At 41.7% G+C, this 24,998-nt stretch overlaps 2 protein-coding genes across 4 annotated transcripts; one reads left to right on the forward strand and one right to left on the reverse strand.

Moving 5' to 3' along the window:
• Positions 1-1,375: 1,375 nt before the first annotated feature.
• On the forward strand, positions 1,376-20,853 carry slc7a14b (solute carrier family 7 member 14b). Of its 2 annotated transcripts, XM_042068915.1 has the most exons (10): positions 1,376-1,387; positions 2,260-2,331; positions 11,431-11,490; positions 15,005-15,556; positions 16,190-16,426; positions 16,675-16,892; positions 17,618-17,764; positions 18,594-18,802; positions 19,128-20,026; positions 20,178-20,853. In XM_042068915.1, exons 4-10 carry the CDS (start codon positions 15,259-15,261, stop codon positions 20,546-20,548), a joined length of 2,379 nt encoding a protein of 792 aa, XP_041924849.1. In that variant the 5' UTR covers positions 1,376-1,387; positions 2,260-2,331; positions 11,431-11,490; positions 15,005-15,258; the 3' UTR covers positions 20,549-20,853. The 2 variants fall into 2 exon arrangements, with proteins under 2 accessions (XP_041924849.1, XP_041924848.1); XM_042068914.1 differs by lacking the exons at positions 1,376-1,387; positions 2,260-2,331; positions 11,431-11,490 and adding an exon at positions 9,941-10,027.
• A 1,849-nt stretch (positions 20,854-22,702) lies between these two features.
• Positions 22,703-24,526, reverse strand: cldn11b (claudin 11b). Of its 2 annotated transcripts, XM_042068933.1 has the most exons (4): positions 24,436-24,526; positions 24,058-24,342; positions 23,697-23,861; positions 22,703-23,145 (listed from the first exon to the last, which is right to left on the reverse strand). In XM_042068933.1, the coding sequence occupies exons 2-4, from the start codon at positions 24,281-24,283 to the stop codon at positions 22,886-22,888; spliced, it is 651 nt and encodes a 216-aa protein (XP_041924867.1). In that variant the 5' UTR covers positions 24,284-24,342; positions 24,436-24,526; the 3' UTR covers positions 22,703-22,885. The 2 variants fall into 2 exon arrangements, with proteins under 2 accessions (XP_041924867.1, XP_041924866.1); XM_042068932.1 differs by having other exon boundaries at positions 24,058-24,526.
• Between the last annotated feature and the right edge of the window lie 472 nt (positions 24,527-24,998).

The following is a 24,998-nucleotide window of genomic DNA, read 5'->3' on the forward strand; positions in this document are numbered from 1 at the left end:
TGAAATGGCCAGCACTCATGCACTAGTGCTTTGATAAAGAACTGATCAGTCCTTCATCCGTGTTTGATTTGGTCACATACAATGATGACAACTTTGAAATGTAGGCCTAATTGTAATTTATCTGATCTGTGGATTAGGCTAATGTCTTTCTTATGTGTGACTGATACGGAAACTAACTGATTATTTCGACAAATAAATTATACAGAATTATTTCTGGTCACTGACTCTAGTGTGTAGTGTCGGGGGGAGAGAATAGTTTTCTCTTTCTGTTGTATGTGCTATCACCATCATGGAGGCCTACAAAACCGGCCATATAAAAAAAAAGGCAGTGAGCACAGCAGTTAAAGTAATTTACAGATGAAAAATAAGAATGAGAAGCTGAAAATACATGAAACCTTAATTTACATCGATTTCATCAGGCTCGGAATAAATCTGGAAAAGAAACCAAACAACAAACCTCAGAGCGCTTGCGCAAACAACAGCGAGTGTTGAATCACCTTGGCCACGTTTCGTCCGTCTTGAACTCAACCCGATGTTCTGTGGTGATTACTTCCATGTTTTCAGGTTTCCCCGAGGGCCAAGGCTCCATGTGTGAACATCTCCGAGTTCAAACAAATGGTGGGCAGATTAACGAAATGACACAATAGACAAGAAATTAATTTAGGTTTAGGCCTATAATCGCTGTCGGAACCGTAATCATCCAGTGACAATTATCACACGATTTATAAACCTTTGTTGCATGAACGATTTAATCACTGACATGATTGCAAAGGCGCTCATCACTTAAATGATCACTAAATGTGATAACTGTTATCCCTGACATTTACTGCATCAAGGTTTAGGAATGTATAGGTTGTTAGTGTACATTTTGCATTCCAGCCTCGGCTTGCCATCTACGTTGCTGCAGATTCTTCTTCATCCACCAGGTGTCATCAGAGATCATTTAATTTGCTGGAAATAATCAGTTTGTAGATGTTTAGCATCTTCTACCAAGGCATTAAAGAGCATTCAACATTTTCATGGAATAGATGTGATATCCGATAAGACAGCGTCACAATTCAACAAACTGTTTTTTCATGTTGAGCAAAAACCTCCGAGGCTGTAGCCTAACACATAGGCCTAGGTTATTTAATGCAACACACATGAAGAAACTGATAGGAATATTTGATCATTTTTGCTCAATAGCAAGTTTTTATAGCGAGAAGATAAGTTTATTTATTTTGCCTTAAGGGAGGAGAGCGAGATGTTCTCACATGGGTGCCTTTTCATCTATTTGGAGCCGAAACTCTGCCACCGTGGGGATGCATACTACTCTCCAAAATAAGCAGTGATACAAGAATGCCTACGATTTCAGTTTTCTCTAGTGACTGGGAGGAATTTCACAACTGTGAGTGGGAAGAATTAAGCCCCTTTATATTTTTCAAGGAACAAACAAATGATTATTATTTTATTATTATTATTATTATTATTATTATTATTATTATTATTATTATTAAATAAATTGTTATTTAAATACACCTTTAGTCATTATTTAATTGAAACTGTGATAATATTTTTGTTCTTCTGAACACAGCATTCTGTACTCTCTTCAATAATTGTATGGCATGAGTGTAATTATGTGCATTCTTGTAAGGGGCTTTTGTGTGTGTGTGTGAGAGAGAGAGAGAGAGAGAGAGTGAGTGAGTGAGTGAGTGAGCATCTCTGCACATTTAAGTATAGACAGATTGACACAGACCCTTACCAACTCCTCAAACCTAAACTAAGGAGGTGAGTTCATATGGGGCACAGATGTAAATGTTTTGACTAGGTGGGCTCTTAGAAGAAATAGCCAATCTATTATATCATTTCATTTTACTTAAACATCTAAAATGTTTACATGTATTATTCTTCTGCATATTTGCATATTCTGTATCGTTTGGTAACGAACCTGAAAACAATGAAAAATATCTTTCACTCCGTTTTAAATTATTGATAACATCTGTAGGGTTGATTCAGAATCTTTTGTCAGTTGTGCCAGTTTTTCTAATACTAATACACATAGGCCTATATTTAGTTTCATCAAATTCTTCCATATAACATCCAGCACAGTCTAAAACTGTCTCATCGGCTGCCCACTATAGTGCCACCAGATTCAGACCTTGTAAAATGTTTACTTCAAAGAGCCCCACCTGTTCCATGCCAGCTGTCAGAACCTTTTCTGCCTCTTCAGAGAAGTCTGGGAGGCACACAATAACTCATCCCTCCACATTTTTTCCATAGACTTCACTTGGGCTCTAACTCTTTAAAGGCCAGCACTTTGGCACTACACAATTCAGATGTTCTTGAAAGAAGGTAAACACTGGGGGATTTGTTAATATGTATGTCTGTGTTAATCCTATAGGACAATCTGGGATTGGTATAGTAATTATTTGCCTGGCCTCTGCCTGCCTACGTACTTCCGCTCGATTTCTTTTGCCTACAGTAGGCTACTACCTGTGAAGTCAGAGAGTCTGGTTTCCAGCCTAAGTATAATACTACTACTACTACTAATAATAATAATAAAATAAGAACAATGGCACAATAAAGATAATATAGGCCTACACTCTGTAGGATATTTTCCAGTGCTATCTTAGGTGGTAGGTGCTATTGTTTTTATGAAAACTGCCATAATGCCATATTCATTTAATTTCATACTGTATTATACAGGAAAGTATTAAAAGTAACAAAGTTACAGTTTAAAAGGGGCCTGACTCACTAAAAAACTGATTTCCAGCATGTTCCTGTTCTGCAGTAGCCTGGCGGGCCATCCTATATCATTGAAATGTATAGTCTGGCATCGAACCATTCACCTCGCTTAATCCAAGGGGCGGGCAGAGAATTGTCTTTCAAACTGCCTAGGCATGCAATAGGCCAGCGCTACGACCATATCCGTATCCGGTCGGCAAAACGGCAAATACATCCTTCTTTGAAAGGAATGACTTAAGTGCATTGTGTTGCTCAACTTTCAAAGAAAAGCACAAGTCCAACTTCTCCAAAGTTGACGCCAACGCCAATTCAAACAACCGCTCTTCGTTCGCCATAGCCACCTTCCTTGTTGTTCACCGTCGCAGGACTGTCGTTATCCTGTTAAGCCCGCCTTAAGACTCTCTAACAAAATAGAGCGCTGTGATTGGATGAGGTCCACGGCGTCAGCCAATAGAAATCCCTATGGTTTGATACTAGACGTACAGGCTGAGCAAATTAATTTGCCGCCGCTAGGGTGCGTCTAGATTTCTAGGCTAGTTCTGCAGCACATATAACAAGTAACAGGGACAGGGAACATGGCCGTAGCTACCATAGAGGACACCGAGATACGTGATAGCCTACCTAGGACATGTCAAAAAAACGAAAGTAGAGTCGAGTCGGCTATCGCGGAGTGTGTCCTAAACTAATTAACGAATGCAACGCAGCTCACATAGTTTAAAAATAAACTTCAAAATAAACTTGATGTCTTGTTAATTTCTGCCAGTAGGCTAATCTTAATTCACCTGACCTGAACAAAGGCTGTCACAAAGTTAACGTTAGGAAAGCCAGCAGAAGAGCAGACAGAGAAGGAGGGAAGGTGAGAAATGTAGGCCTAGGGCTACCAACAAAGATAATGAATGCGTAGCAAGATGGGTCGTCCTAGTTCATGTCTATGAGGGCAAAGTGGAGTTCAGTCAGAGACGGGCTCTGGTTCAGTTCCCGCCTGTACAGGGGCGTGTCACTGACGTATGACTTACGTTTGAACGCCTCGGTTCCACGCCAGACAAGCCGGAGTACAAAATAAACTTGGTGTACCTTAATTAATGTTGAGACATGATACCGTGTCCGAAATGTGTATCCATTGCTCAGAAAAATAAGGCTTTGACAAATTCTGGGAAATTCTTGGATTCTGCCATAGACATCAATGTTAAAAAGAGAGCCCGATCACTGCATAGGCTAAATGTGCGGGGGCGTGTACTGCTACCCTATTTGCATAAATTTCCAGGGACAGGAAATGGCCTCTCATGAAGTATCTTCGTAATCAACCATCTTTGCTACCAATGAGTAACCTGACTCTCGCCAGATGAATTTCGTTCCGCCTAGCTCCACTCACATCCATCTGGGATCGCTTCCATTGAGAGTGATTTCGGCACCAGATTTTATGGTAGAGCCAATCAGGACGCGGGGCGGGAGTTTCATAGATGTGACGTATCCAAATCATATGCATGGATTTTTGATAAGGCCCAGCCTTCTGAAACACCTCTCCAATGGATCGATCCCAGATGGATGAGTGGAGCTAGGCGGAACGAATTACATCTGGCGAGAGTCAGGTTAACCAATGAGATGCTAAATAATAAAAATGTATGTTGAAATTCAGTGGAGATGCAGTTAGCTAACCTGCATTGAAAACGAAGCTATATCAATGTTATATAGGATGGATAATGTTGTGAAGGATATTATCTCATGGCACAAATATTAGGCTACCTATTGTCAAATTATATAAATTATTGTTCAGTAATTTAGAGACTTGTTGTTTTAAGAAATCCAACACAGGAGACAGGGGATAGAAATCAGGCAGTTGAGAAGAAAGAGGAGAAGAGGGAAATGATAGGTGAAGGGCCCTCCCAAGTGAGAGTCAAGATGTGACACTCACTGTGTCAGAAGGTAGCCTACAAGATCTGCAGCCTATGACCCTGCAAATTATGCAACATTTGCTACACTGATGAGGAGAAGCAGCTCATTCTTAATAACAGATGGAGCAGGGTCCAGTATAAATATCCAAAGCCAATTTGGGAAAAGGCTCAGATATACAGGTGCATCTAAAAAAATATTGTGGAAAAGTGTGTTGGTTCAAGTTATAAACAAAACATGTTATAATCTGAACAAATATATGGTTGTTGGCAAAATGGGGGGGGGGGGGGGACTTAGCACAGACAGTGATATATAGAGGTCAATGTTTGGAAGTGTATGTATTGAGAAGTAGCAGTTTATAGTTGTTTGTGTGATGGATTGTAATTCTCTGATGTGTTGAGGAATGCCATTCCAGACTCTAGCAGTGTGTATGCCCTCTGCCCAAAACCAATATTAGGGCACTGGGTGGGGGGCCGTGGAAACTGACCTAGTGACACGCACTTGAAGCATGTTATGTGTTGGTAAAAGAGAGATGAGTGTTTGTGAGGTGAAAATAAAAAGAAATAGCATGACTGCAGATAACATTTTGAAAGGACAGAGCATGTGATTGAGTGAGCGCAGTGTGTCCATTTGGGAAGGTTACTGTGGATCTTCAAAGCTCGGTAATATAACCGTGTGATGGGTTCAGTAACTTCCTTGGTGAGAGATTGGTAGACAGTATGAGATGGTTGAGAATATAATCGCTTCCAGATAGGTTTTGGAGACAGTAGAGGATAGGTATGATCTGATATTGTTGTATACATATAGTTTCTGATTTAACTTTTTAGTTAGCTTGGAAGTGTGTTCACAGATGTGAGGTGTGAGTCAAGTAGTACTACCAAATACTATATGCAATATAATACAATATGATTTGGTGATGACAAGAGTTTGATTTGAAAAAATTACAGGACTGGTGATGGACAGATGTTTTCTGGCTGAGTGGAAATACATGCATTCAGTTTCTTTTAACATTAATGGTTAAGTGATTGTCATTCAACCACTTATGTAAAAATTGAAGATCAGATGACAGTTTGGAGTTTTAGGGTCAGATATTTACACACAGCTGGGAGATCATCAATATATAAAAGAAAAAGTAAAGGCCCCAGAATGCTTCCCAGAGGGACACCCATACCACATCCCAAGGGCTGAGATATTGCATGGTCAATTTTGACAACTTGTGATCTACAGTATCAGTTAAATAAAAGGAAATCATGTCTAATACTGAGGGTGATAGGTTAAAAGAGTGGAGTTTGGATAATAAAATCAGGTGGTCTACTGTGTTGAATGTTTTATGAAAATCGATAAAAATTGCTCAAGTAATGTGTCTTCTATTGAGAAGTTACGAATAAAGCAGACATGGTGGACCGTTTTGCACTGAAACCATGTTGGCAGTCACTTAGCCTGTTGCTGTTTTCTAGATAGCGACTTAATTGATTGTACAAAGTTTTTTCAAGCAGCTTGGACATTGTTGGGAGTATAGCTAGGTCTATTAGAGACCAGACAAGGGTTGTCAGCTTTAAAAATCGGTGTGATTTGGGCTGTTTTCCAGCTGGAGGGGAAAATGGACAGCTTGATACAGAGATTGATTAAGTGATGTAGAAGAGGTATAAGGCTGTTAGCATGGGTCTTCAAAACCACAGTGTTTAAGCCATAGCTATCACGGCTGTTGGAGTTTTTTAGAGTGTTCACATTCTTTATGAGATCATCTTGTGTGATCTCAAAGAAAGAAAATGTATCAGTTGTTGAGGATAGGGGGGAAAAGGAATGGGAAAGACAGATGCTAGTTCTTGAACTGATGATATGAAGTATTTGTTAAAGGCATTTGCAATCTTTTCTGAGTCTTTTCAGATGACTTTAAGAGTCTGCCAGAGAGACTTTGGATGGAAGCAGATTGGGCGATTTGCTGTTGGAAGTATGTTGTTTTAGCCTTGTGTAGTTCAGTAATGCATTTATTACTCTCAGGGATTCGATGTAATCTGAATTTTTTGAGAGATTAGGCTTTTTGTTTGAAGGGATATTCCACCATTTGGGAATTAAACTAATTTCCCACCTCCCCTTGAGTTAAACAATTGATTTTTACATTTCTCCAGTTTATCCATCCGTAAAAATCGAAGAACACCATGGGCGCAGCAGCACAATGATATGCACTGATCATTGCCGTTATTATGCCACTTGGTTGCACTTGGTGTGTAACATTTGGCAATTTCATGGCTAATAGCATGTATTTGGTTTGCATCTTTAACCAATGCATATACATATTATAGTTATATTTATATATAATTATAATTGGATATACATTATAATAGCCTACTTAGTTTATGAAAGTAAAGAGCTGCTAGGCTCCTTTATGATAAAACGTCCTCTTGTCTGTCCTCAGTCAGTCACTGTGTTTGGATTCCCACATGCATGCAGGTTGATTACTGTGCAGACAGCTATGGCTTCAGATCCTTGTCTGCATGTCAGGCATGATGTAATATGTCGGCACCTTTTCTGCTGAGGTTATGAAAAGAGAGTTAATCAGAGAGATGGTGCTGTGTAGGGGGAGGGGACTGCTCGGCAGACGTCAGAAGAAAAAAAAAACATTCAACATTCAACAACCAGAACCAGGCAGGACCACATTGCAAGTTCATTGAAGTGTACATGTGAAATGCTGATTATCTGAAATCATTCCATTATTGCTTCCCAGAGTACACTGATATTGCCTCTACTTTGTACAACTATATGAAAACAAGATGATGGGACATTCAGACCTTGCTGTTGTCTATTTCTGATATATAGCTCTGGAAAAAATTAAGAGACCACGGCACATTTTTCTGATGTCATCCTACGATTGCGGAGCGAGATTTGAATGAGTTGACGGTCATATTCAAAATGTGCAGTGGTCTTTTTTCCAGGGCTGTATTTATTTCTGTGTAAGCTATGTGCTTCAGTCCTGAAATAAATGTCAGTATTCAGAGCTGTGAGTAGAACTGGAAGGAAAGTATCTAGCTATTTACTATCAAATGTTATCAAACTCAATTATAATTTGTCAAATTGCTTCAGTGAGTACTTTGTTGAATTGTACAACAGATAAATTGCAAGAAAATCACGTTCACATACAGTGAGTCATTAGCCTGGGAGAATCCAGACAAACTTGTTAGCAAATTTGAATTTGTTCTGTAGGTCAGCCTGGCAAGGAGGCCACCCATTTCCAATGTTCCAGAAACCCAAGCACCAATCATAATCGCTTATCCGGCCTGGGGCAGGCTTTATGATGACAGATAGAGCTGTGCATCCAACACAACCAATGGCTGCGCTGATAGCGACAGATGTGGACACGTATTTTCTTTGGAATTGAGTGAGCAACTACATTTTAAATCTTCATTTACAAGAAAGATTAGATTACTGCACTTCTGAAACAATTTGGTAAGTTTAATACACCAATTTAAGTTTAATTTCATTGCTTGTTACGCCCCTGTAAGTCGTGCGTCAATGCAGCCTTTCCAGACCCACTTTCAATTGAGATATGAAGTCTGGTGTCAACCAGACTAGTGAGTCATGATTATGAAGAAAAATTGAGCAGAAATTCACCTCAAATGGACAGCCTGTATCCAATTCTGGCTTGGGGATCATATTGCAAGTCTGCTATCACCTGACAACACTGGAGTAGGCTAGAGAATAAGCGGGGTGGGTGTGGGAACTCACATCCTCTAAAGGAACCACTCAGATAGATAGCAGGGGGGTGTCAACCACTGGGTATATGATGTATCTGAGTGTCTGGGTGAGCATCATCAGGCAAAAAAATGGTTTTGCAAAAAACTCTCCTTGTTTGTTTGACTGACAGGAGCCTCCCTCTGCTGCTCACAGACGTGGCTGAGTAAAACACGACAGACTCTCAGCAGGGAGCTGAAGCCAGCATGCCAGCCCAGGCTACAGCTAGACACGGGGGCTGCCCAGTGTCCAAGCCTGTTAACACAGACAGGTCAGATACAGAGGTAATTACCACAGACCACGCTGGCAGCTTTGCTCCTGAGCACCCTCCTCAGACAGAAATCAGTCAACAGCTGTATCAGTCAAGAGAGAGAGAGAGAGACACACAGAGAGAATGGAGAAGTGGAGTGGAGAAAATAAAGATGAAGTAGAAGTCTTTTAACCAGACAGGAAATGTTTTTTAATATACTTTAACATAAGAACAATTGGTGAATCATTCATAGTCTTCTCAAAACTAATATGTCCTTTCTCTTGGATATCAATGCCACCTGTGAATGATGGATCTGTTAAATCCAGGCCACATCCATTCTCCTTGATGCATGTTAGAGAGCTTGGCCAGAGCAACCCATTTGCTGGATGCACACTATATGTCACCATGGCAACCTTTCTTGTTTCAAGGGGAACCTGAGATCCACTTGAATTTCAAGAGGGTGGGGATGAGGTATGTCATGTGGGAGCAGGGTGGGGGTTAATAAAAAAATGAATTTGTAATATTCCTTTTTTATCAACTGCAAAATTATATAGCGGAGGGTTGTTTGCAATGACACAACTGTTGTTCAGTCTGACTTTTTAAAAATGTATGCACATGTTAAAGACTGTAAAGACCTGTCAACTCTGAAACTGGGTAGGCCTATAAACTGTTTATAACACTCAAGGTGGAGTAGCCTTTGCATGATCAAGTAGACATAGAGGCCTGTGCATTTAGAGAGGACACAGAGCGCCAGCATCATTAAGAGATTAAGACAAAATATTTTAATTGTTTCATCAAATCTACTTCAGGGAATATCTCTTTAGGACGAAAAACAACAATGACAGACAGACTTCACACTGAGTTTGCGCAGCACAACAACACTCACGGATAGACTAGATTGTATTGAATAGGCGCAGCCTTTAAAATCCACCCAAACTAAGCTGGCTGACTGGCCAATGACAGCTCCTCATGTCATGACTGGTAAGAGGGAGAGAAAGTGTAGGTTTCCATAAGATCACAGCTGGGTTGTTCCCAAGTGAAGATAAATAGACCACCGTTTAATCTAACTCTCAGTGCAGCCGTAGCCTATAGTCAACATTTTCTCGACGGAAAATCAGCCTTGCCTTTTCCCACAAACATAATTTAGCGCACGCACCGCTAAACGAGTTACACCAATCGCGTGGCTGCCTACAGACCTACGCTGTGCGCCGTTGAAGCGTCATTGACGTAAGCAGTTACTGAATGGGGACATGGTGTGGCTAAATAATTTATTTAGCTCTGATCACATAGACGGTCTCATGAATTATTCATGAAGGCTCGGCATCTTTCCACCTCAGCCCATCACACTGACTGTGCTAGGATCCTTCCTGGACACCGTTGGAAATGGAGTTTAGTTGAACAATTGCACCATGATCATTGTATGGCGACACCTTGGTAAGTTTTTAGCATTTCTAATAAAGGTCGAGGGAATAAATGAAAAGTTAGGGTAATAATAGGAACCTACATATTAATTGGAAAAATACTCAACTATACTCAACTATTCAAAAATGAACAATGTTCCAAATAGGAGGCTATAAGTTTAGGGTGGCTCTTAGCTCAGCGTCATAGTTCATAGTTAGTGTTCACCTAAGTGCTTATAAACTTCCGGAGACGCACATTTCTAGAGCCGTGTGTTTATTGTTGTTCTTCTGAAGGAATTGTATGGGCAATGTGTAGCATATGTATTTTATTTCATCAACATAGAAATTATTTCTCTCAACACCCAGGAAATGAAAACTGATCTTTCTCATAAATATTACATGTTGATTATGTCACAGTCGCTGAAAAGGCAAAACATAGTCGATGTTTTGAGTTGAAGGAAGTGTAGACTACAGGCAGTAGAATACCAATTCTGTTGGTTTGATCCTTGTCCATTTTATAAGTAGGGTGTTTGTAATGCTATTTTAAAAATCTCACCACAACTAGGCTTGCCTACTATAGCGTTTGCTACGGTCACTCGAACCCACCAGAAAACTGAGCTTTTAGATCATGTCTTACTCTTGTTGATATTTGTCTTGAATAAAAAATAATCAAACAAAATTGTTTTCCGGTCGCTGACCGCGGTACTGAAATTAACCGCCTAGTGGCACGCTGGCAGACAGCCGAGGCTACCGTAATGTAGTTCATAGACTACTTGTACTTTGTGAAGATTGGCGCGTTACTGTTATTTCATTTAATTGAACAGTGAGAATCCAAATATGGATGATCTAAAAATAGAAATAAATATCAATCAGATGTTTCTGTTCACTTTCCTGCTCTGCAATCCATCATATGTGCAATCCATAACATTTTAAACATCTGTAATGTATTTTGCCAAGGATATGGTCTGTGCAGCTTGACATTATGCATTTATTACGTTAAAATAGCCTAGACGGTGTGCTAGTGTTTGCACACCTTATGGCCACGACAGTAGATGAAACTGATGGAAATATAATCTTATATTGCTGAAGTGCATGGATAATTTGCTTTTCACCTGTTACTTTCTACTCTTGCTGTTCTTTCAGCTCTGATATTTTACTTAGATTATTGAAACTCATGCTGACGCATCCCTCTAACTTTGGGAATCATATGACCTTGTGATATTCTGAGAGGCGTTGTGTACTAGCCACTTCTCTCCGCAAGGGAGAGAGGCGGGAGTGGAGTCTCTTCTACTGAAGAGACCTGTATTCTCTGCTTTTGGATGTGCTCCAGTTCGTCCATCAGTTCTGAAAGCTAATGCTTCATGCAGGGACAGGAGAGTTCTAGGCTGTCATCCGCTGTGACTAAAATATATGCCTCTGTTTCCACTATGTGCTCAGAGGAACCAAAGCAAATGTGTTTGTGGACTGCATTTGAAAGGTTGGGTGTCATTACTGACAGTAAGTGTGTTCTATATTGGATGTATAAATGAGCGTTGTTTGTGCTACCTGAGCCGAGAGATATCTAGTAACACTAGGCTCACCTTCACTGCCCGTACCCCCCTACCATACTGTAGATGCCGAAAATGTTTTAATTAAAGTCACAGTCTCCGTGGTTTTTGTCCTGCAATTCAGTTCTGGCTCTAACCAAAGGAGGTAAGCGCTTACAGCAGTGTCACTCTCCCTTTTCAGTGATACTGATCTTGGTCTCCTGTAAACTCAGCAGCTGCCTTTTGTTGTGCGTGAGCTCTGATGACATGAGGGCTTTATAGCGAGCAGGCGTGCTCTGTTGGACGTGAGGGAGGGTTGACTCACCTCCTCCTCGTTGTCTGCAAGATCTAACCCCCCACCCCTCTTCATACCACCTCTCTCCTGCCTTCCACCGCCCACGCACTCCCTGTAGACCCCAGCTGTGACGTCAATGCTTTGTCTGCGCATAAAAGACAAACCTAATCAAATGGCCCCTCATCAGCCAAGGCCTTATGAATCATCTCCACAAACAACCTGTGTGAGCAAATAAATCCTCAGGCGTATCGATGCCCAGAACAGAGGCTGCCTAAATATCCTTACCATTGTCATGTAAATCAGTGGGTCCTTGGCACACTATCTGCCATATCTGATACTGCTGGGTTATTAGTCGGCTCCATTAAATGTTCCATATGAATTGTAATTTGTTCACAGAATCCTTTTAGAATGTATGTGACTACAAGTTTGCAGTCTGAAGCCTTTGGACAAACTTCAAAGCTGAGAAATGAGCAGGTCACCCAATCAGAGTGAGAGACTGAGAGAAAGCTGATTACTGTAATTATAACTTCGCTAAGGAGAAAATGACTTGCTGTGGCAATGGCACTTGACTAGTGTGGACTACTTCACCGAAGTCTTTCCCTCCCTCTGCCTCCCTTGTTAGTCGTGTGTGTGTGTGTGTGTGTGTGTGTTGGGGGGCAGCCTCTCTCTGCTGCTCACAGACGTGGCTCAGTAAAACACGACAGACTCTCAGCAGGGAGCTGAAGCCAGCATGCCAGCCCAGGCTACAGCTAGACACGGGGGCTGCCCACTGTGTCCAGTGTCCAAGCCTGTTAACACAGACAGGTCAGATACAGAGGTAATTACCACAGACCACGCTGGCAGCTTTGCTCCTGAGTAGTGTTAATTTTGTCACCTATTTTTAATTTAGTCTTAGTCTTAGTCTTGTGACGAAATATCCTTTTTAATCTTTGTCATATTTAGTCATTCAAATATAATTTTTGTTAGTCAAGTTTTAGTCGACTAAAAGTCTCGTCATTTTAGTCTAGTTTTAGTCAAAAGAAAACTAAAGGTATCTTAGTCTTAGTCAGATTTAGTCAACACATTTTAGTCTTTTTTTTTTATAACAAATTATTACCATTTGAGTCAAATAGTGTTTCACACATCTCAATTTTCCAACAATATTGTGTCCACAGGGCTACTCGTCTGTTATAATGAATTACTCATTCTGATTTTTTGTCAGTTAGTATGTTTACATGCACAGGTAAGTCGACCTAGTTATAGCTCGGCTGGGATTTGACCATAGACAGTAAAAGATTCGACTGGACCATGGTCATATTCGTAGACCAGTGTTTCTCAAAGTGTGGTCCGGGGATCACTGGTGGTCCGCAAGCTATCCCAAGTGGTCCGCGAGCAGACGTAGTAAAATATAATATAGAGGAGTTGTTTGCAATATTGAACCAACTTGTATGTAAATCCAAACAGTTCTGCAACACTGTCTATGTGAGATATGCCAGTTTAAATCATACAGTATGAATCCTCTGACACAATAAGCAAAGTGCAAAGACAATAAGCAAGGTGGTTCAGTGAGTAGGCCTATTGTGTAGACTAATTATAGGCTACTGTTGAAGTAGGTCTAATCTTTTTTTTTTTTTAGCTAGGGTTAGTTAAGTGGTCCTGAAACTGAAAAAGTTTGAGAAACACTGTCGTAGGCCAAAGTATTAATGTTTTACTCCGCCTCGCTAGATGGCGATAGGCGCCCAAACACAACACATTCCCCAAACAGACTCTCCATCTTAGCCATAGCTAACTTGCTAGCAAACTTTCCATATTAGCTTACTTGCTAGCAAACTTTGCATCATCAGTCTAACTAGTTAAATAGTTGACATTACATGATGAACATTTTCGAATGGACATTCTGGGGGATGTTAATATGTACGAGTGAAGCTTCAACTTCTGTAGCTTCAACTTCAACTTCTTAGGTAGTTAGTCCAGTGTTCTTGTTCCATGTAGTTTCGTGTTGCAGCCACAGCACGTAGACTAGCCTACAGGAAAGCTATTTCCTCATTCGGAATATTTTGAAAACAACAGCTAGATATTCTGTCTTCTCATTTTGTAGACGAAAATGAAGAGAGATTTTATCTTAGTTTTTATTTCATGCAAAACATTTTAGTCTCGTCTTTTTTCGTCAACAATAATGCATCTTAAGATAGTCTTAGTCAGTGTTTCAGGACATTACTGCCGTCTCTTCATCGTCTCGTCTTAGTCATGAAAAAAAAGGTCGTTGACGAACATATTTCCTCTCGTCTCGTCTGACGAAATTAACACTACTCCTGAGCACCCTCCTCAGACAGAAATCAGTCAACAACTGTATCAGTAGAGAGTCTGTGTGTGTGTGTGTGTGTGTGTGTGTGCGTGTGTGTATGTGTGTGTGAGAGAGAGAGAGAGAGAGAGAGAGAGAGAGAGAGAGAGAGAGAGATACACATTAGAGTGCTGGAGTGGAAAAAATAAAGATGAGTTGATGCTGTCAGCCAGGTGAGAGTGAACAAGATCTACAGAGTTGTGCTGATGAATGTAAATTGAAGAAGAGGAGGTTGAGGAAGATTGGACTGAGATGGGTGACAAATAAAGGCATAAAAGGAAAAACTGCTTTCACCAGATAAACAAGAGAAGGAGGTTGTAATACCAAGGTTTCATCCATTTTAGTGAAAGATTTAATTAGGTGTTAGGTGCCTTATTACTTCTAACTTATTTGCTTTCAGTGTTTATGCATGGGCATGTGTGTGATAAAGAATAGTTTTCCTGTGAGCCATTTTTAAAAGCACAAATTGCATTTGTTGTGGGTCCATTATTGTGGATTGTTTTCCTGTGTGGCCCTTCATTCACAATGGACCACACTGCTAGCAAAGCCCATCTGCTTGTCTGCAAATCTAATGAGGCATAGCGCCATAGCAGCACACTGCATTCATAAATGCCGCTTTAATAGCCTTTTAATTGCCTTTGTTTATTGTTATGTCACCATGCTTGTTCTTGTGTGAATTGTGTGTTGGATTATATTTTTCACTCCACCACTGTGCACAAATCAAAGCAAATCTTAAGGTGCAAAGGTAGCTCTGACAGCCATTTGCAGAAATCATCACGGTTTTCTGAATGCATCTTCTCCAGTGGGTGATTTAGCCTGTCCTTTGTCTTAACTCTTTGTCATCCTCAAATGTCTGTTTTTTTTCATCAGAAGCAAGACAGAGCCCACTTTACCTGTAGAGCCATGCGGAAGGAAATAGTGATGGACCCTCTCTGAGAGAGAGAGAGAGAGAGAGAGAGAGAGAGAGAACACAGGAGCCTGGTTTGGGGTTGGATATAGAGCAAATCCAGCATATGTAAATAGGGAGAACAAACACGGACGCAAAGTGTTCTCAATCGCTCCCTGATCCACCACTTCCATCCTGAGGGACTAAAGTCTGATCAAATACCACCTTGAGCGGGAAGATGAATGCTCTTTTCGCCAAGCTGGACCCACGGCAGGTGGAGTGGGAGGCCTCCTGGTACAGCCTGCACTCACGCATGCTGCGCACCAAGCCCGTGGAGTCCATGCAGGAGGGCGCAGCGGACCTGCACGGCACCAAGCTTGCCCGCGTGCTGACCACCGTGGACCTGGTGTCGCTCGGCGTGGGCAGCTGCGTCGGCACCGGCATGTATGTGGTCGCAGGGCTTGTTGCTAAGGAGATGGCCGGCCCTGGCGTCATCTTGTCTTTTGTCATCGCTGCAGTGGCTTCCATTCTGTCAGGTAAGACCCTCCCACTGGTTCAGCTCTCAAACACCACCACAAACATTGTATGATTCATTGTATAGTTGTTAGGATGAAAGGAGTTGCAACATATTACATATGGGATAAGATAGAAAGTTTGCAAGCAATGCCTATTTGTCACAGTATCAGACAAAGCCATCTCTCATCTCAAAGTCTTCTGAAATATGAATGCCCTTAAAAAACAGCCACAGATACACAGATTAATTTGTATTGTCACTCAGGGGGGTCTCCTGCTAACTCTCCTCATTTCATTGATCTTTTTCATTGATCTGACCTAGGAGAATTCAGACTGGGTGTTCTTTTAAAAAAATTGTCTTAAACATAAACAGCATCAGCAGTGGTCTTGACTTAAGGCTGTGACATGCTCCCGGCTCTTTGTGCCGTGCACACGGTGCGTGATGAGAATTGCGTCATCAACGCGCATGTGGGGTGTTTTGTGTGCTGCCCAACAATTGGGATCGCGCGTCAATGACACATGTCTTTGACGCTCACAAATGTGCACAAAGGACCACACCACTTACTTTACACTGAACATGTTTTAAAAAGGGAATATATTTTTTTGAAAAACAAAGCACATTATTTATTATTCTCTCTTGGTGCTTTTCCACCCAGGGGTGTGCTATGCAGAGTTTGGCGTCCGCGTGCCGAAAACAACAGGCTCCGCCTACACCTATAGCTATGTGACCGTGGGGGAGTTTGTGGCCTTCTTCATTGGCTGGAACCTCATACTGGAGTACTTGATTGGCACGGCAGCGGGGGCCAGTGCTCTAAGCAGTATGTTTGACTCCTTAGCCAATCACACCATTAGCCGCTTCATGATCAACAACTTGGGCACTCTCAATGGCCTGGGTGAGCATTCACATGGGCTTTAATGCCATTCATTTTTATATTATATGGGGTATTTACATGGTACATTATTTTTTGTTATAATGTTATATATTTTTTTTATTTTACATGATTGTATGCCAGTTACATTAATTGAATAATTGTTTAATGCAACATTTATAGACCAATATGATGATTTAATAATACAGAGCAGCTAACAAACAAAAGTGAACAAAGACATTCATGACTTGACGATTTTCTTGTTTAAACAGGCAAAGGTGAGGAGTCATATCCTGACATGCTGGCTTTGCTCATCGCCATTATAGTGACTGTCATTGTGGCTCTGGGAGTGAAGAACTCTGTGACCCTCAACAATGTGCTCAACATAGTCAACCTGGTGGTGTGGGTCTTCATGGTGATCGCAGGCCTCTTCTTTATCAGTGGGGCTAATTGGGACGGAGGTAGATTTCTACCCTACGGCTGGTCAGGGGTAAGAGAATGTCCGACACCCTCACGTCTATAATGCTCGTGCTAGATCCTGTTGAAGTGTCCTAATCATCTCTGCATTACACTACTGAATAAGTTAGGGAAAATAACTTGATCCACTTTCTGTGTGATAAAACTGAACTTTGGAATAATTAGTCAATTATAATTAAAATGTCACTGATGATATTGCACTTTACTACTGATAGCACCCTGGTGCTAATAATACTGCACTTTACTATTTTATAACTTAGAGATACTTGGTATTGTGTATTGTTGTTGTGTGGGGGTGAGGGAGGCTTTAGTGATCCTGTTGTTGTCTGTGGTCTGTTGTCTGTCTGTCTATCTGATGAGCTGTATGGTGCAAGAAGAATTTCCGAAAGGATCAATACATGTCTATCTATCTAAAGCAAGACACTAAACTCCAAACTTTGACGTGCTTGCTGGCATGTTGCATGGTAGCGTCCACCATCAGTGTATGAATGTGTGAGTGAATGTGAGGCATTACTCCGTAAAGCGCTTTGAGTGCTCAGAGGAGTAGAAAATGCAATCCAGAGTGTTATATAAATGCAATCCAGTCTCCACAGTGTCCTTGTCACATTTCATGTACTGTATCACTGTCCTGTCTAAGGAACATTTATATAAAGGCTTGAGACCTTTAGATGTTTGTGTTGTCACTCCATGCTTTTGGTTCCTCTTCCTTGCTTGTAAACCCCTGCTGGGTCACTATAGGTCATGCAGGGTGCTGCTACTTGTTTTTACGCCTTTATTGGGTTTGACATCATCGCCACCACAGGGGAGGAGGCCAAGAGTCCCAACACGTCCATCCCGTACGCCATCACGGCCTCCCTCATCACCTGCCTCACTGCCTACGTCTCTGTGAGTATTCACTACTCCCCCTGCCCCCGACACCCACTGAGGAACACTGGGGAACATGCAGCAGCCTGAAATGTGTGTTTGTGTGTGTGTGTCTGTGTGGGTGGGTGGGTATGTGTGTGTCTGGGTATGTATGTGTGTGTGCATAATATAAAATATGTTTACATGCGTGTGTAGATTTGAACAACATGGTAAAAGAGCACACTGGCATTTTTATGTGCATGCTATATGCATAGAATCTTCATAAAAAATGTCAATGAACTCTCTCTCTCTCTCACACACACACACACACACACACACACACACCCGCACACACCCGCCCACACCCACACAAACACACACACACACACACACACACACACACACAAGCAAATAGGGATATTGATTATGGAAGTTTATATGTTATAATACCATAGCTTGTTATAGCAAGTAAATGCTGCAATATTATTTGGCATCCAATCAGAAGTAATCGTTTTGGTCTTTTTTGTGTGTGTTGATTGCCTAAGGTTTCTAAGGTTTCAGTATTGAGACTTGAGGCTCTGCTAGCTGTAGACTCTTTAAATATTGATGTGGTAGCCAGTTCTACCTGCATATTTTCCACTGAAAGAGGTTTTCTTTTTTCATCTGACTTTTTGGACAAGAAAGTTCCCTTCAAACAACACTTTTAAAACGTATAATGATCGTGAAACACATACAAATCCATAACTCTAGTAAAAGCATATGTGATGAATTTAAAAGTACTTTGGGTTTGTCATATTGTTATGTCATCACAGTCCAAAAGACTCTGACAAATATACAGTTTAATGTTTCTTGTTCTGTCATGTTTATTTAGGTTAGTGTTATCCTGACGCTGATGGTGCCTTATAATCTGATTGATGGCGATGCCCCACTAATGGAGATGTTTGCTATTCATGGCTTCATGGCGGGGAAGTATGTAGTGGCCATAGGTGCCATTGCTGGTCTCACCGTCAGTCTACTGGGTTCTCTGTTCCCAATGCCACGGGTCATCTATGCCATGGCTGGGGATGGCCTTCTCTTCAGGTGAATAGGGATTCTTTTCCATATGTGGGATATGTGTGTATCAGTATATGCATATGTGTGTGTATGTTCCATCTATTATTGCACATGAGATCAGTATTTGATATTTGATTTAATATTTGGAGTTACGGATAACGCATTGCATGACAATATGAATACAACATGAATACAACATGTGCATGAACATGTGGCTGTATGCACATACAGTATATACAGTATATGCACATGATGCAACATGAACATGTGGCTGTATGCACATACAGTATATGCACATGATGCACTTGAGAACAGTCTGCCTGGTCATTCACACAGTCCAGTCATACCTCAGGTTCTTAGCCCATGTGAGTCCCTACACGGAGACGCCGGTGGTGGCGTGTGTGGTGTCCGGCTCCCTGGCGGCGCTCCTCTCCCTGCTGGTCAGCCTGCGGGACCTGATCGAGATGATGTCCATCGGCACGCTGCTGGCCTACACGCTGGTGTCCGTGTGCGTGCTCCTGCTGCGCTACCAGCCTGACCAGGCTGACTTCCAGGGCCACGGCGGTTACCTGACGGGGGAGGATGACGACGGCAGTGTGGGCAAGACGAGGAAGGAGGGGGTGCTGGCCGAGTGTGAGCAGGAGGCATACCAGGGTGGTAAGGATCACCACAACGATGACGACGACGACACAAACAACACCTGCGGCACCAAGAACCTGCCGGGCAAGGGCGATGACGAGATGCTGATTGACGGCTCAGACCCCTTGGGGTACCAGTCCGACAGCTCGGGCTACGGCATCAGTGGAAAGAACCTGGAGGGGGAGGAGGTGGACAGCGCGCCCTCCTCCCTGCTCAAGAGAGTGCTGGGGCCCCACTACTACACCCTGCGGGTGCGGCTGGGCCTGCCCGACTCCAGTGACCGACCCACGCCAGCCACAGGTCGCACAGTCACCAGCTGCGTCCTCCTGCTCTTCGTCCTCACCTTCCTCCTGTGGTCTATCGTCATCTACGGCCTGGATCGAGAGTCCGGTGGTGCCCGCTGGGCCTTAGTGCCGCTGGTTGGGATCATCGCTTTCAAGATGGCCGCTCTGCTGGTGATCATCCTACGGCAGCCTGAGAGTCGCAAGAAGCTGCCGTACATGGCGCCGTGTGTGCCCTTTGTGCCTGTGGCGGCCATGTTGGTCAACATCTACCTGATGCTCAAGCTCTCCAGCATTACCTGGGTGCGCTTTGCGGTGTGGTGCTCTATAGGTATGTGGCTCTCATACGTATGCTTTATGTATTATTTTTGTAAAGATGTATTGCTTTGAATGGCCAAAATATGTTAAAGGTTTTTTTTTCTTCAAGACAATTGTAAGACTGAATATATTTCTAAAGGTTTAGCTCCTATGCTTCCTGACAGGTCTGCTGATTTACTTTGGCTATGGAATGTGGAAGAGCTCTCTGGAGCTGTTTGCCCAGGAGGAAGAGGCCCACGCCAGCACTTACCAGTGTTTTGACGCAGGTGTGGACGACAGCTTCACTGTGGAGGAGGACTCCCTCCCTCACGGTGATACAGTTGAGAGCCCGTATCAGGGCTGGGGAGGTGAGGAGAGCGGCTATCAGAACCAGAACCAGTGCCAGGAAGAGCATCAGTACCAGCATGGGTACCAGTACGAGCAGCAGCCGGGAGTTGACAGCCACAGGACCGCTGGCAAGTCAAAAAGCAGAGGCCGGACCAGGAAAGGCTTTGAGGAGCTGGTGGATGATGATGAGGAGTATTCACCTGAGTGAGTGATGAAGGGCAGTGATGTGTCTGTGTTGGTTGCAGTTACAGTTTGCAATGTGCTTTTTTTTATGTATTTGTTTATTTTCCCTTGTTGATGTGGCTTGATTTGTGTATGCCTGAAAAAGAGTGAGAGGGTGTTGTTGCTGTATCTGACTCTCCTTCTCTTCTGTTATCTGTCACCAGGAATAAGAAAAATTAGACAAATTGAAAAGTTAGAGATTCCATTAAACAGCATCAGAAAGGACAAAACTCTGAACTTTGAAATAGTGCCTTTCTTCTCTCTGTGTGATATAAAGACTTATTTTTCACTCACAAATAAAATATAATATTGTAAAATTGTCTAAGGACCAAATGTTTGTCAGATGTGTGAACTACTGTACCTTTGTGCTGCTATACTTGGTATGGTATTTGCAAATACAACATTATTTGTCGTAGGTTCAAAAGACTATGTGCAGCACATCTGCCCTGCAATTGTTTGTCATCTTCTTGAAGAGAAACAGTATTTCAGGCATCATATGAAACATAATGATATGTGTGTGTGTATATATATATATATATATATATATATAGAGAGAGAGAGAGAGAGAGAGAGAGAGAGCGAGAGAGAGAGAGAGAAATATATCAAATGCAACAAAATCACTCTGGAGATGAGAGAAGATTAATGTTTTTATTTGTTTTCTGTAAACTAATGTATGGGAATGTATACAGAAATATAGCTTCAAATACAATCTCTTCTTTGATTGTTTCTCTTCTGTCACAAGAAGCCTTACAGTAATGCAAACCTACAGCAATCTTTGTTCATTGGAGTAGTCTAATCATTATGATTAGATTTTGTGGCAAGTATGGAATTCATTTCATATTTCCTGTACAAAACCATGATGAAGAGAGAAGATGTATTTGATGATTGTTGACTTTTCTGTTCTTCAGTGGACAAGGTGGTTTACATTTCATCACAGATACAACTAAGGCATCATTTAATGTATTCTATTCAAAGGTGTATGAACTGTTTTCATACTGTATGTGGCATTAGCCTATAAATAAAACGGCCCCTTAGAATCATAAGGTTCTATCTGACATTTTTGTCAAAATTGAGTTATTGACATATTCTTATTCTGTGACACCTTAAAAAGGTGAGGTGAGGTGTTTCTTGTAGTTATATATGTAGTAGTATGCATTTTTGGACATTATATCTAAAGAGGTTTGTTCCGTTTATCAGTATAACTGTATGGAATTCTAAGACTTTGAAGCTCAATATCTCAGAACTACTCAGAATGTAGATATAATCTTATAATTTTAAGGGGGCAAAAACGGAACAGAATTAGTATATTTTATTAAACACAAACCTTAGTCTTGGAGCCATTATCTGTTGTTATAAACTGGTAATTTATGGGTCATGGGATGTTTTCAAAATGAGAGACACATCAGGAGATTAGTCATGGTTATTAGGCACAATTCTAATGGATTACATGTCATCAATCCCTTTTAAAATCACATTACATGTGAAACACAGGGAGAAATACATCTGTAAGGACTGAAGAAAAACATGCATGTTCTTTATCGCGTCTCTGTTCTCCAAACAGTTAAGGTAAATCAGCAGAGGAAATCACTAGAGTCTGTGAAATACGTATCTGTGACTCATGCAATCATGTGGTTTGTGCTTTCGTGTGTGTGTGCGCGTGAGTGTGTGTGTGTGTGATTCAAAGCGAGATATCGATTTCCTGAGGGAGTGTGAGCAGGAAAGAGAGCAGAGCTGCCCAGGAAAAAAAACCTCGAGGAGCCACCTGGACAGCTGTTTTTCAATAATGTGGTTTCCTGCCTCTCTAACATATGCCTCGTTTAAATCAGACACGTGTGCCCCCAACAGCACGAGGGGAAGAGCTTTCAAATCAGCTGGGGGACAGGGATGCATCCCTGCCTTGTCCCAGTCATTTCCTGGATGACAGTAAGGCAGTACGAAGAAGCATGATAGGATGTAGTGCTCATGCATAAATGTAGGATTTTATAACAGGAAAAAAAGAACAATATCATACAGGTACCATCTAAACTAGAGAGTATGGTAATAATATAGTTTCCTATAAGTAGAAATACAAAATGAGACTTCAAAAGCTGACAGTACATAGACAAACTTGTACTCCATAAACAAACTCAATGTAGTAGTCCATATTTACGTATTATGTATTTAAGTAATGTCTGTAGAGGCAAAGGAACTCATGAACATCTCTCGTCTCTCCCATCTGTTCTGGTTGAAGGTCAGAATTGGCATCCTGTGTGATTTTCTTCTGGAGTTAGTTGCTGGTCTGTTTCAGTGCCAAGAGGACTCTCTCTCTCTCTCTCTCGTTCTCTCACACGTGGGCATTCTTGGCATGATTGGCTGCGGGAGGCATGGCGTTGGCCGTACCGCTCTGCTTTGAGTAGTAGAAGCGGTTGTGGTGGTTCTGGGGCTGGGCCCCGCCGCCAGAGCAGCAGGTTATCATTGCCCCGCCAAGGAGGCACAGGGCCGAGCCCACCCAGCCGGAGTACAGGGAGAGGCCAAAAGACATGAGGCGCTCGTCATGGTGCGCCCCGATGGGGAACCACACAGTGGACACCAGTCCACATAGAGCTGAGAGACACAGAAGAGCACAATTAGTTTATTTCAGGGTGAAAACATTACATCAAGAATGAATTACAAGGTAATAAATGGGTTATGGGCATTAATCAGTGAATGATATACATACAAACACAACCCTGGTGAATTCATAGGCTTATGTTTCAATTTTGATGACTGAAGATTGAATCAGATTAGGGGTTTAAGGTGTCTGTCATCCCATTAATATCCTAAAGATAATATCCTTGAACTGCAGCTGTGGATGTCATCATTAGGGTCACTGTGACAGGATGTAGGAAGTCCTGGCTAGCACCCAGATGGGTGTCACCCCTTCTACAACCCCGGTTAAGGCCATTGTGATCACATATTGCGTTGAAAGGCTCTCTGATAGGAAGAGGGACCGTCTGCATCCTAACCAAGTTCAGGTCCAGGTCCATGTAAATTTGTCGAATGGTTTATTAAACGTAGCCTAATAATGGTTGCTTGGTAAAAATCTAACCTTGTTCTGCAATGTATCATCATGATTTCAAAATGGATAAATGCAGCAATGGCAGAGAACGACTCACACATTAACAGAATTAGGATGCCTCCGAGGATTGCGCGTTTATGCTTGGCGCCGTCTGTTTCATTTGCCAGTTTGACGCACGGCAGAGCCATCATGACCAGCGCCAAGGATGGGAAGCCAGCAATGCATGCGGCTACCATTAGCGCTCGGGACGTCTGAATATAAGCTGAGAGAAAAAAGTGACGTGATTTTAAAACGTAATAGACGACACTTAAATGCAGTTAGTTATTCATCCATATATGATACGAATGTATTTAAGTAAATGTTCTGATTATGAGTCTCTAATTATATTTTATAATATAATTAGACGGTCACATTTTGTTTTACAGAAAGAAACGTTTTTAGCACATTCTATAACTTACCTGGTAAGGCGAGTATTTGGTTCAAAGCTGTGCAATGGTAAAGGGAGGTAGAAACCACACATTCAGCCCATAACCCTTTAGAACCTAGCTCATCCATCTTCTTGCAAGTGTGCATGCCATATTTGCAGGTTATGACCCAGTCGTTTGTGGCGGTGGCAATTATGAGTCCAATCCAACCAATGAAACTCAGTATAAATCCACAGAATAATCGACAGCTTTGAGACATAGTGTTGGAATGCTTCACAAATAGTTAAATCCTTGTATTCTTTCAAATGCTTCTCAATCCTTTGAAAACAAGTGTTAAGAAATTATTCAGGTGTCACAAAAATATTCCTTATCTCGGGAACGAGGCCTGAAAGTGACCCAAAAAATACGTACACTAATCAACCACTGGGTAATTTATATTCATATTTTAAAATAGACCTCGAACCTCCTTTTGCCCAGGGCAATGCGTTTTGGTCAACTTCTGGATTGAATTATGAAAGCCCATCTAACGGGGGCGCGAGGGGTGTATAAGACTTACGTCTCCAACCAGGAAACTTTCAGCCTATCAGAGGAACACAGATAATCTAAAACATTTTGTCAATGCCCCCTTTCTATAACCCCACCGACGTTCAAAATTAACTTATAAATAACTAGAATGACTCTAGGATTATATTCTGTTTTTGCATTTCACTGACAACAAACAGACTGTCTAACTTTACAGTAGTGTATGGTAATTGTATGTAATACTACCATTTTTTCTTAAGTAAACAATTTCTCGAAGTAATCAAACGTTCCGGACATGACTGCCATCTAACGGCTATAGGCGCACTGAGGGTCCCCTTTTTAGTCTTAGTATCACATAAAACACGCTCAAGTAGCCTACGTCTAAAGGAGAGCGGCTAAATTGGGTTAATGAAGATTTTCCTGTTTTCATTCAATTTAATATACTTTGTTCA

This window comes from Alosa sapidissima, chromosome 17 (genome assembly GCF_018492685.1).
Source record: "Alosa sapidissima isolate fAloSap1 chromosome 17, fAloSap1.pri, whole genome shotgun sequence".
In the NCBI taxonomy this organism is placed as follows: domain Eukaryota; kingdom Metazoa; phylum Chordata; class Actinopteri; order Clupeiformes; family Clupeidae; genus Alosa; species Alosa sapidissima.

What these genes read in the sequence shown, in the direction of transcription:
- slc7a14b (XM_042068915.1), top strand. Translation starts at nt 15,259, where the DNA reads ATGAATGCTCTTTTCGCCAAGCTGGACCCACGGCAGGTGGAGTGGGAG. An exon ending in AGTGGCTTCCATTCTGTCAG is followed by an intron (nt 15,557 to 16,189) that starts GTAAGACCCTCC and finishes TTTTCCACCCAG; the next exon opens with GGGTGTGCTATGCAGAGTTT. An exon ending in GGGCACTCTCAATGGCCTGG is followed by an intron (nt 16,427 to 16,674) that starts GTGAGCATTCAC and finishes TTGTTTAAACAG; the next exon opens with GCAAAGGTGAGGAGTCATAT.
- cldn11b (XM_042068933.1), bottom strand. Translation starts at nt 24,283, where the DNA reads ATGTCTCAAAGCTGTCGATTATTCTGTGGATTTATACTGAGTTTCATT. An exon ending in CCAAATACTCGCCTTACCAG is followed by an intron (nt 23,862 to 24,057) that starts GTAAGTTATAGA and finishes TTTTTCTCTCAG; the next exon opens with CTTATATTCAGACGTCCCGA. An exon ending in CATCCTAATTCTGTTAATGT is followed by an intron (nt 23,146 to 23,696) that starts GTGAGTCGTTCT and finishes TGTGTCTCTCAG; the next exon opens with CTCTATGTGGACTGGTGTCC.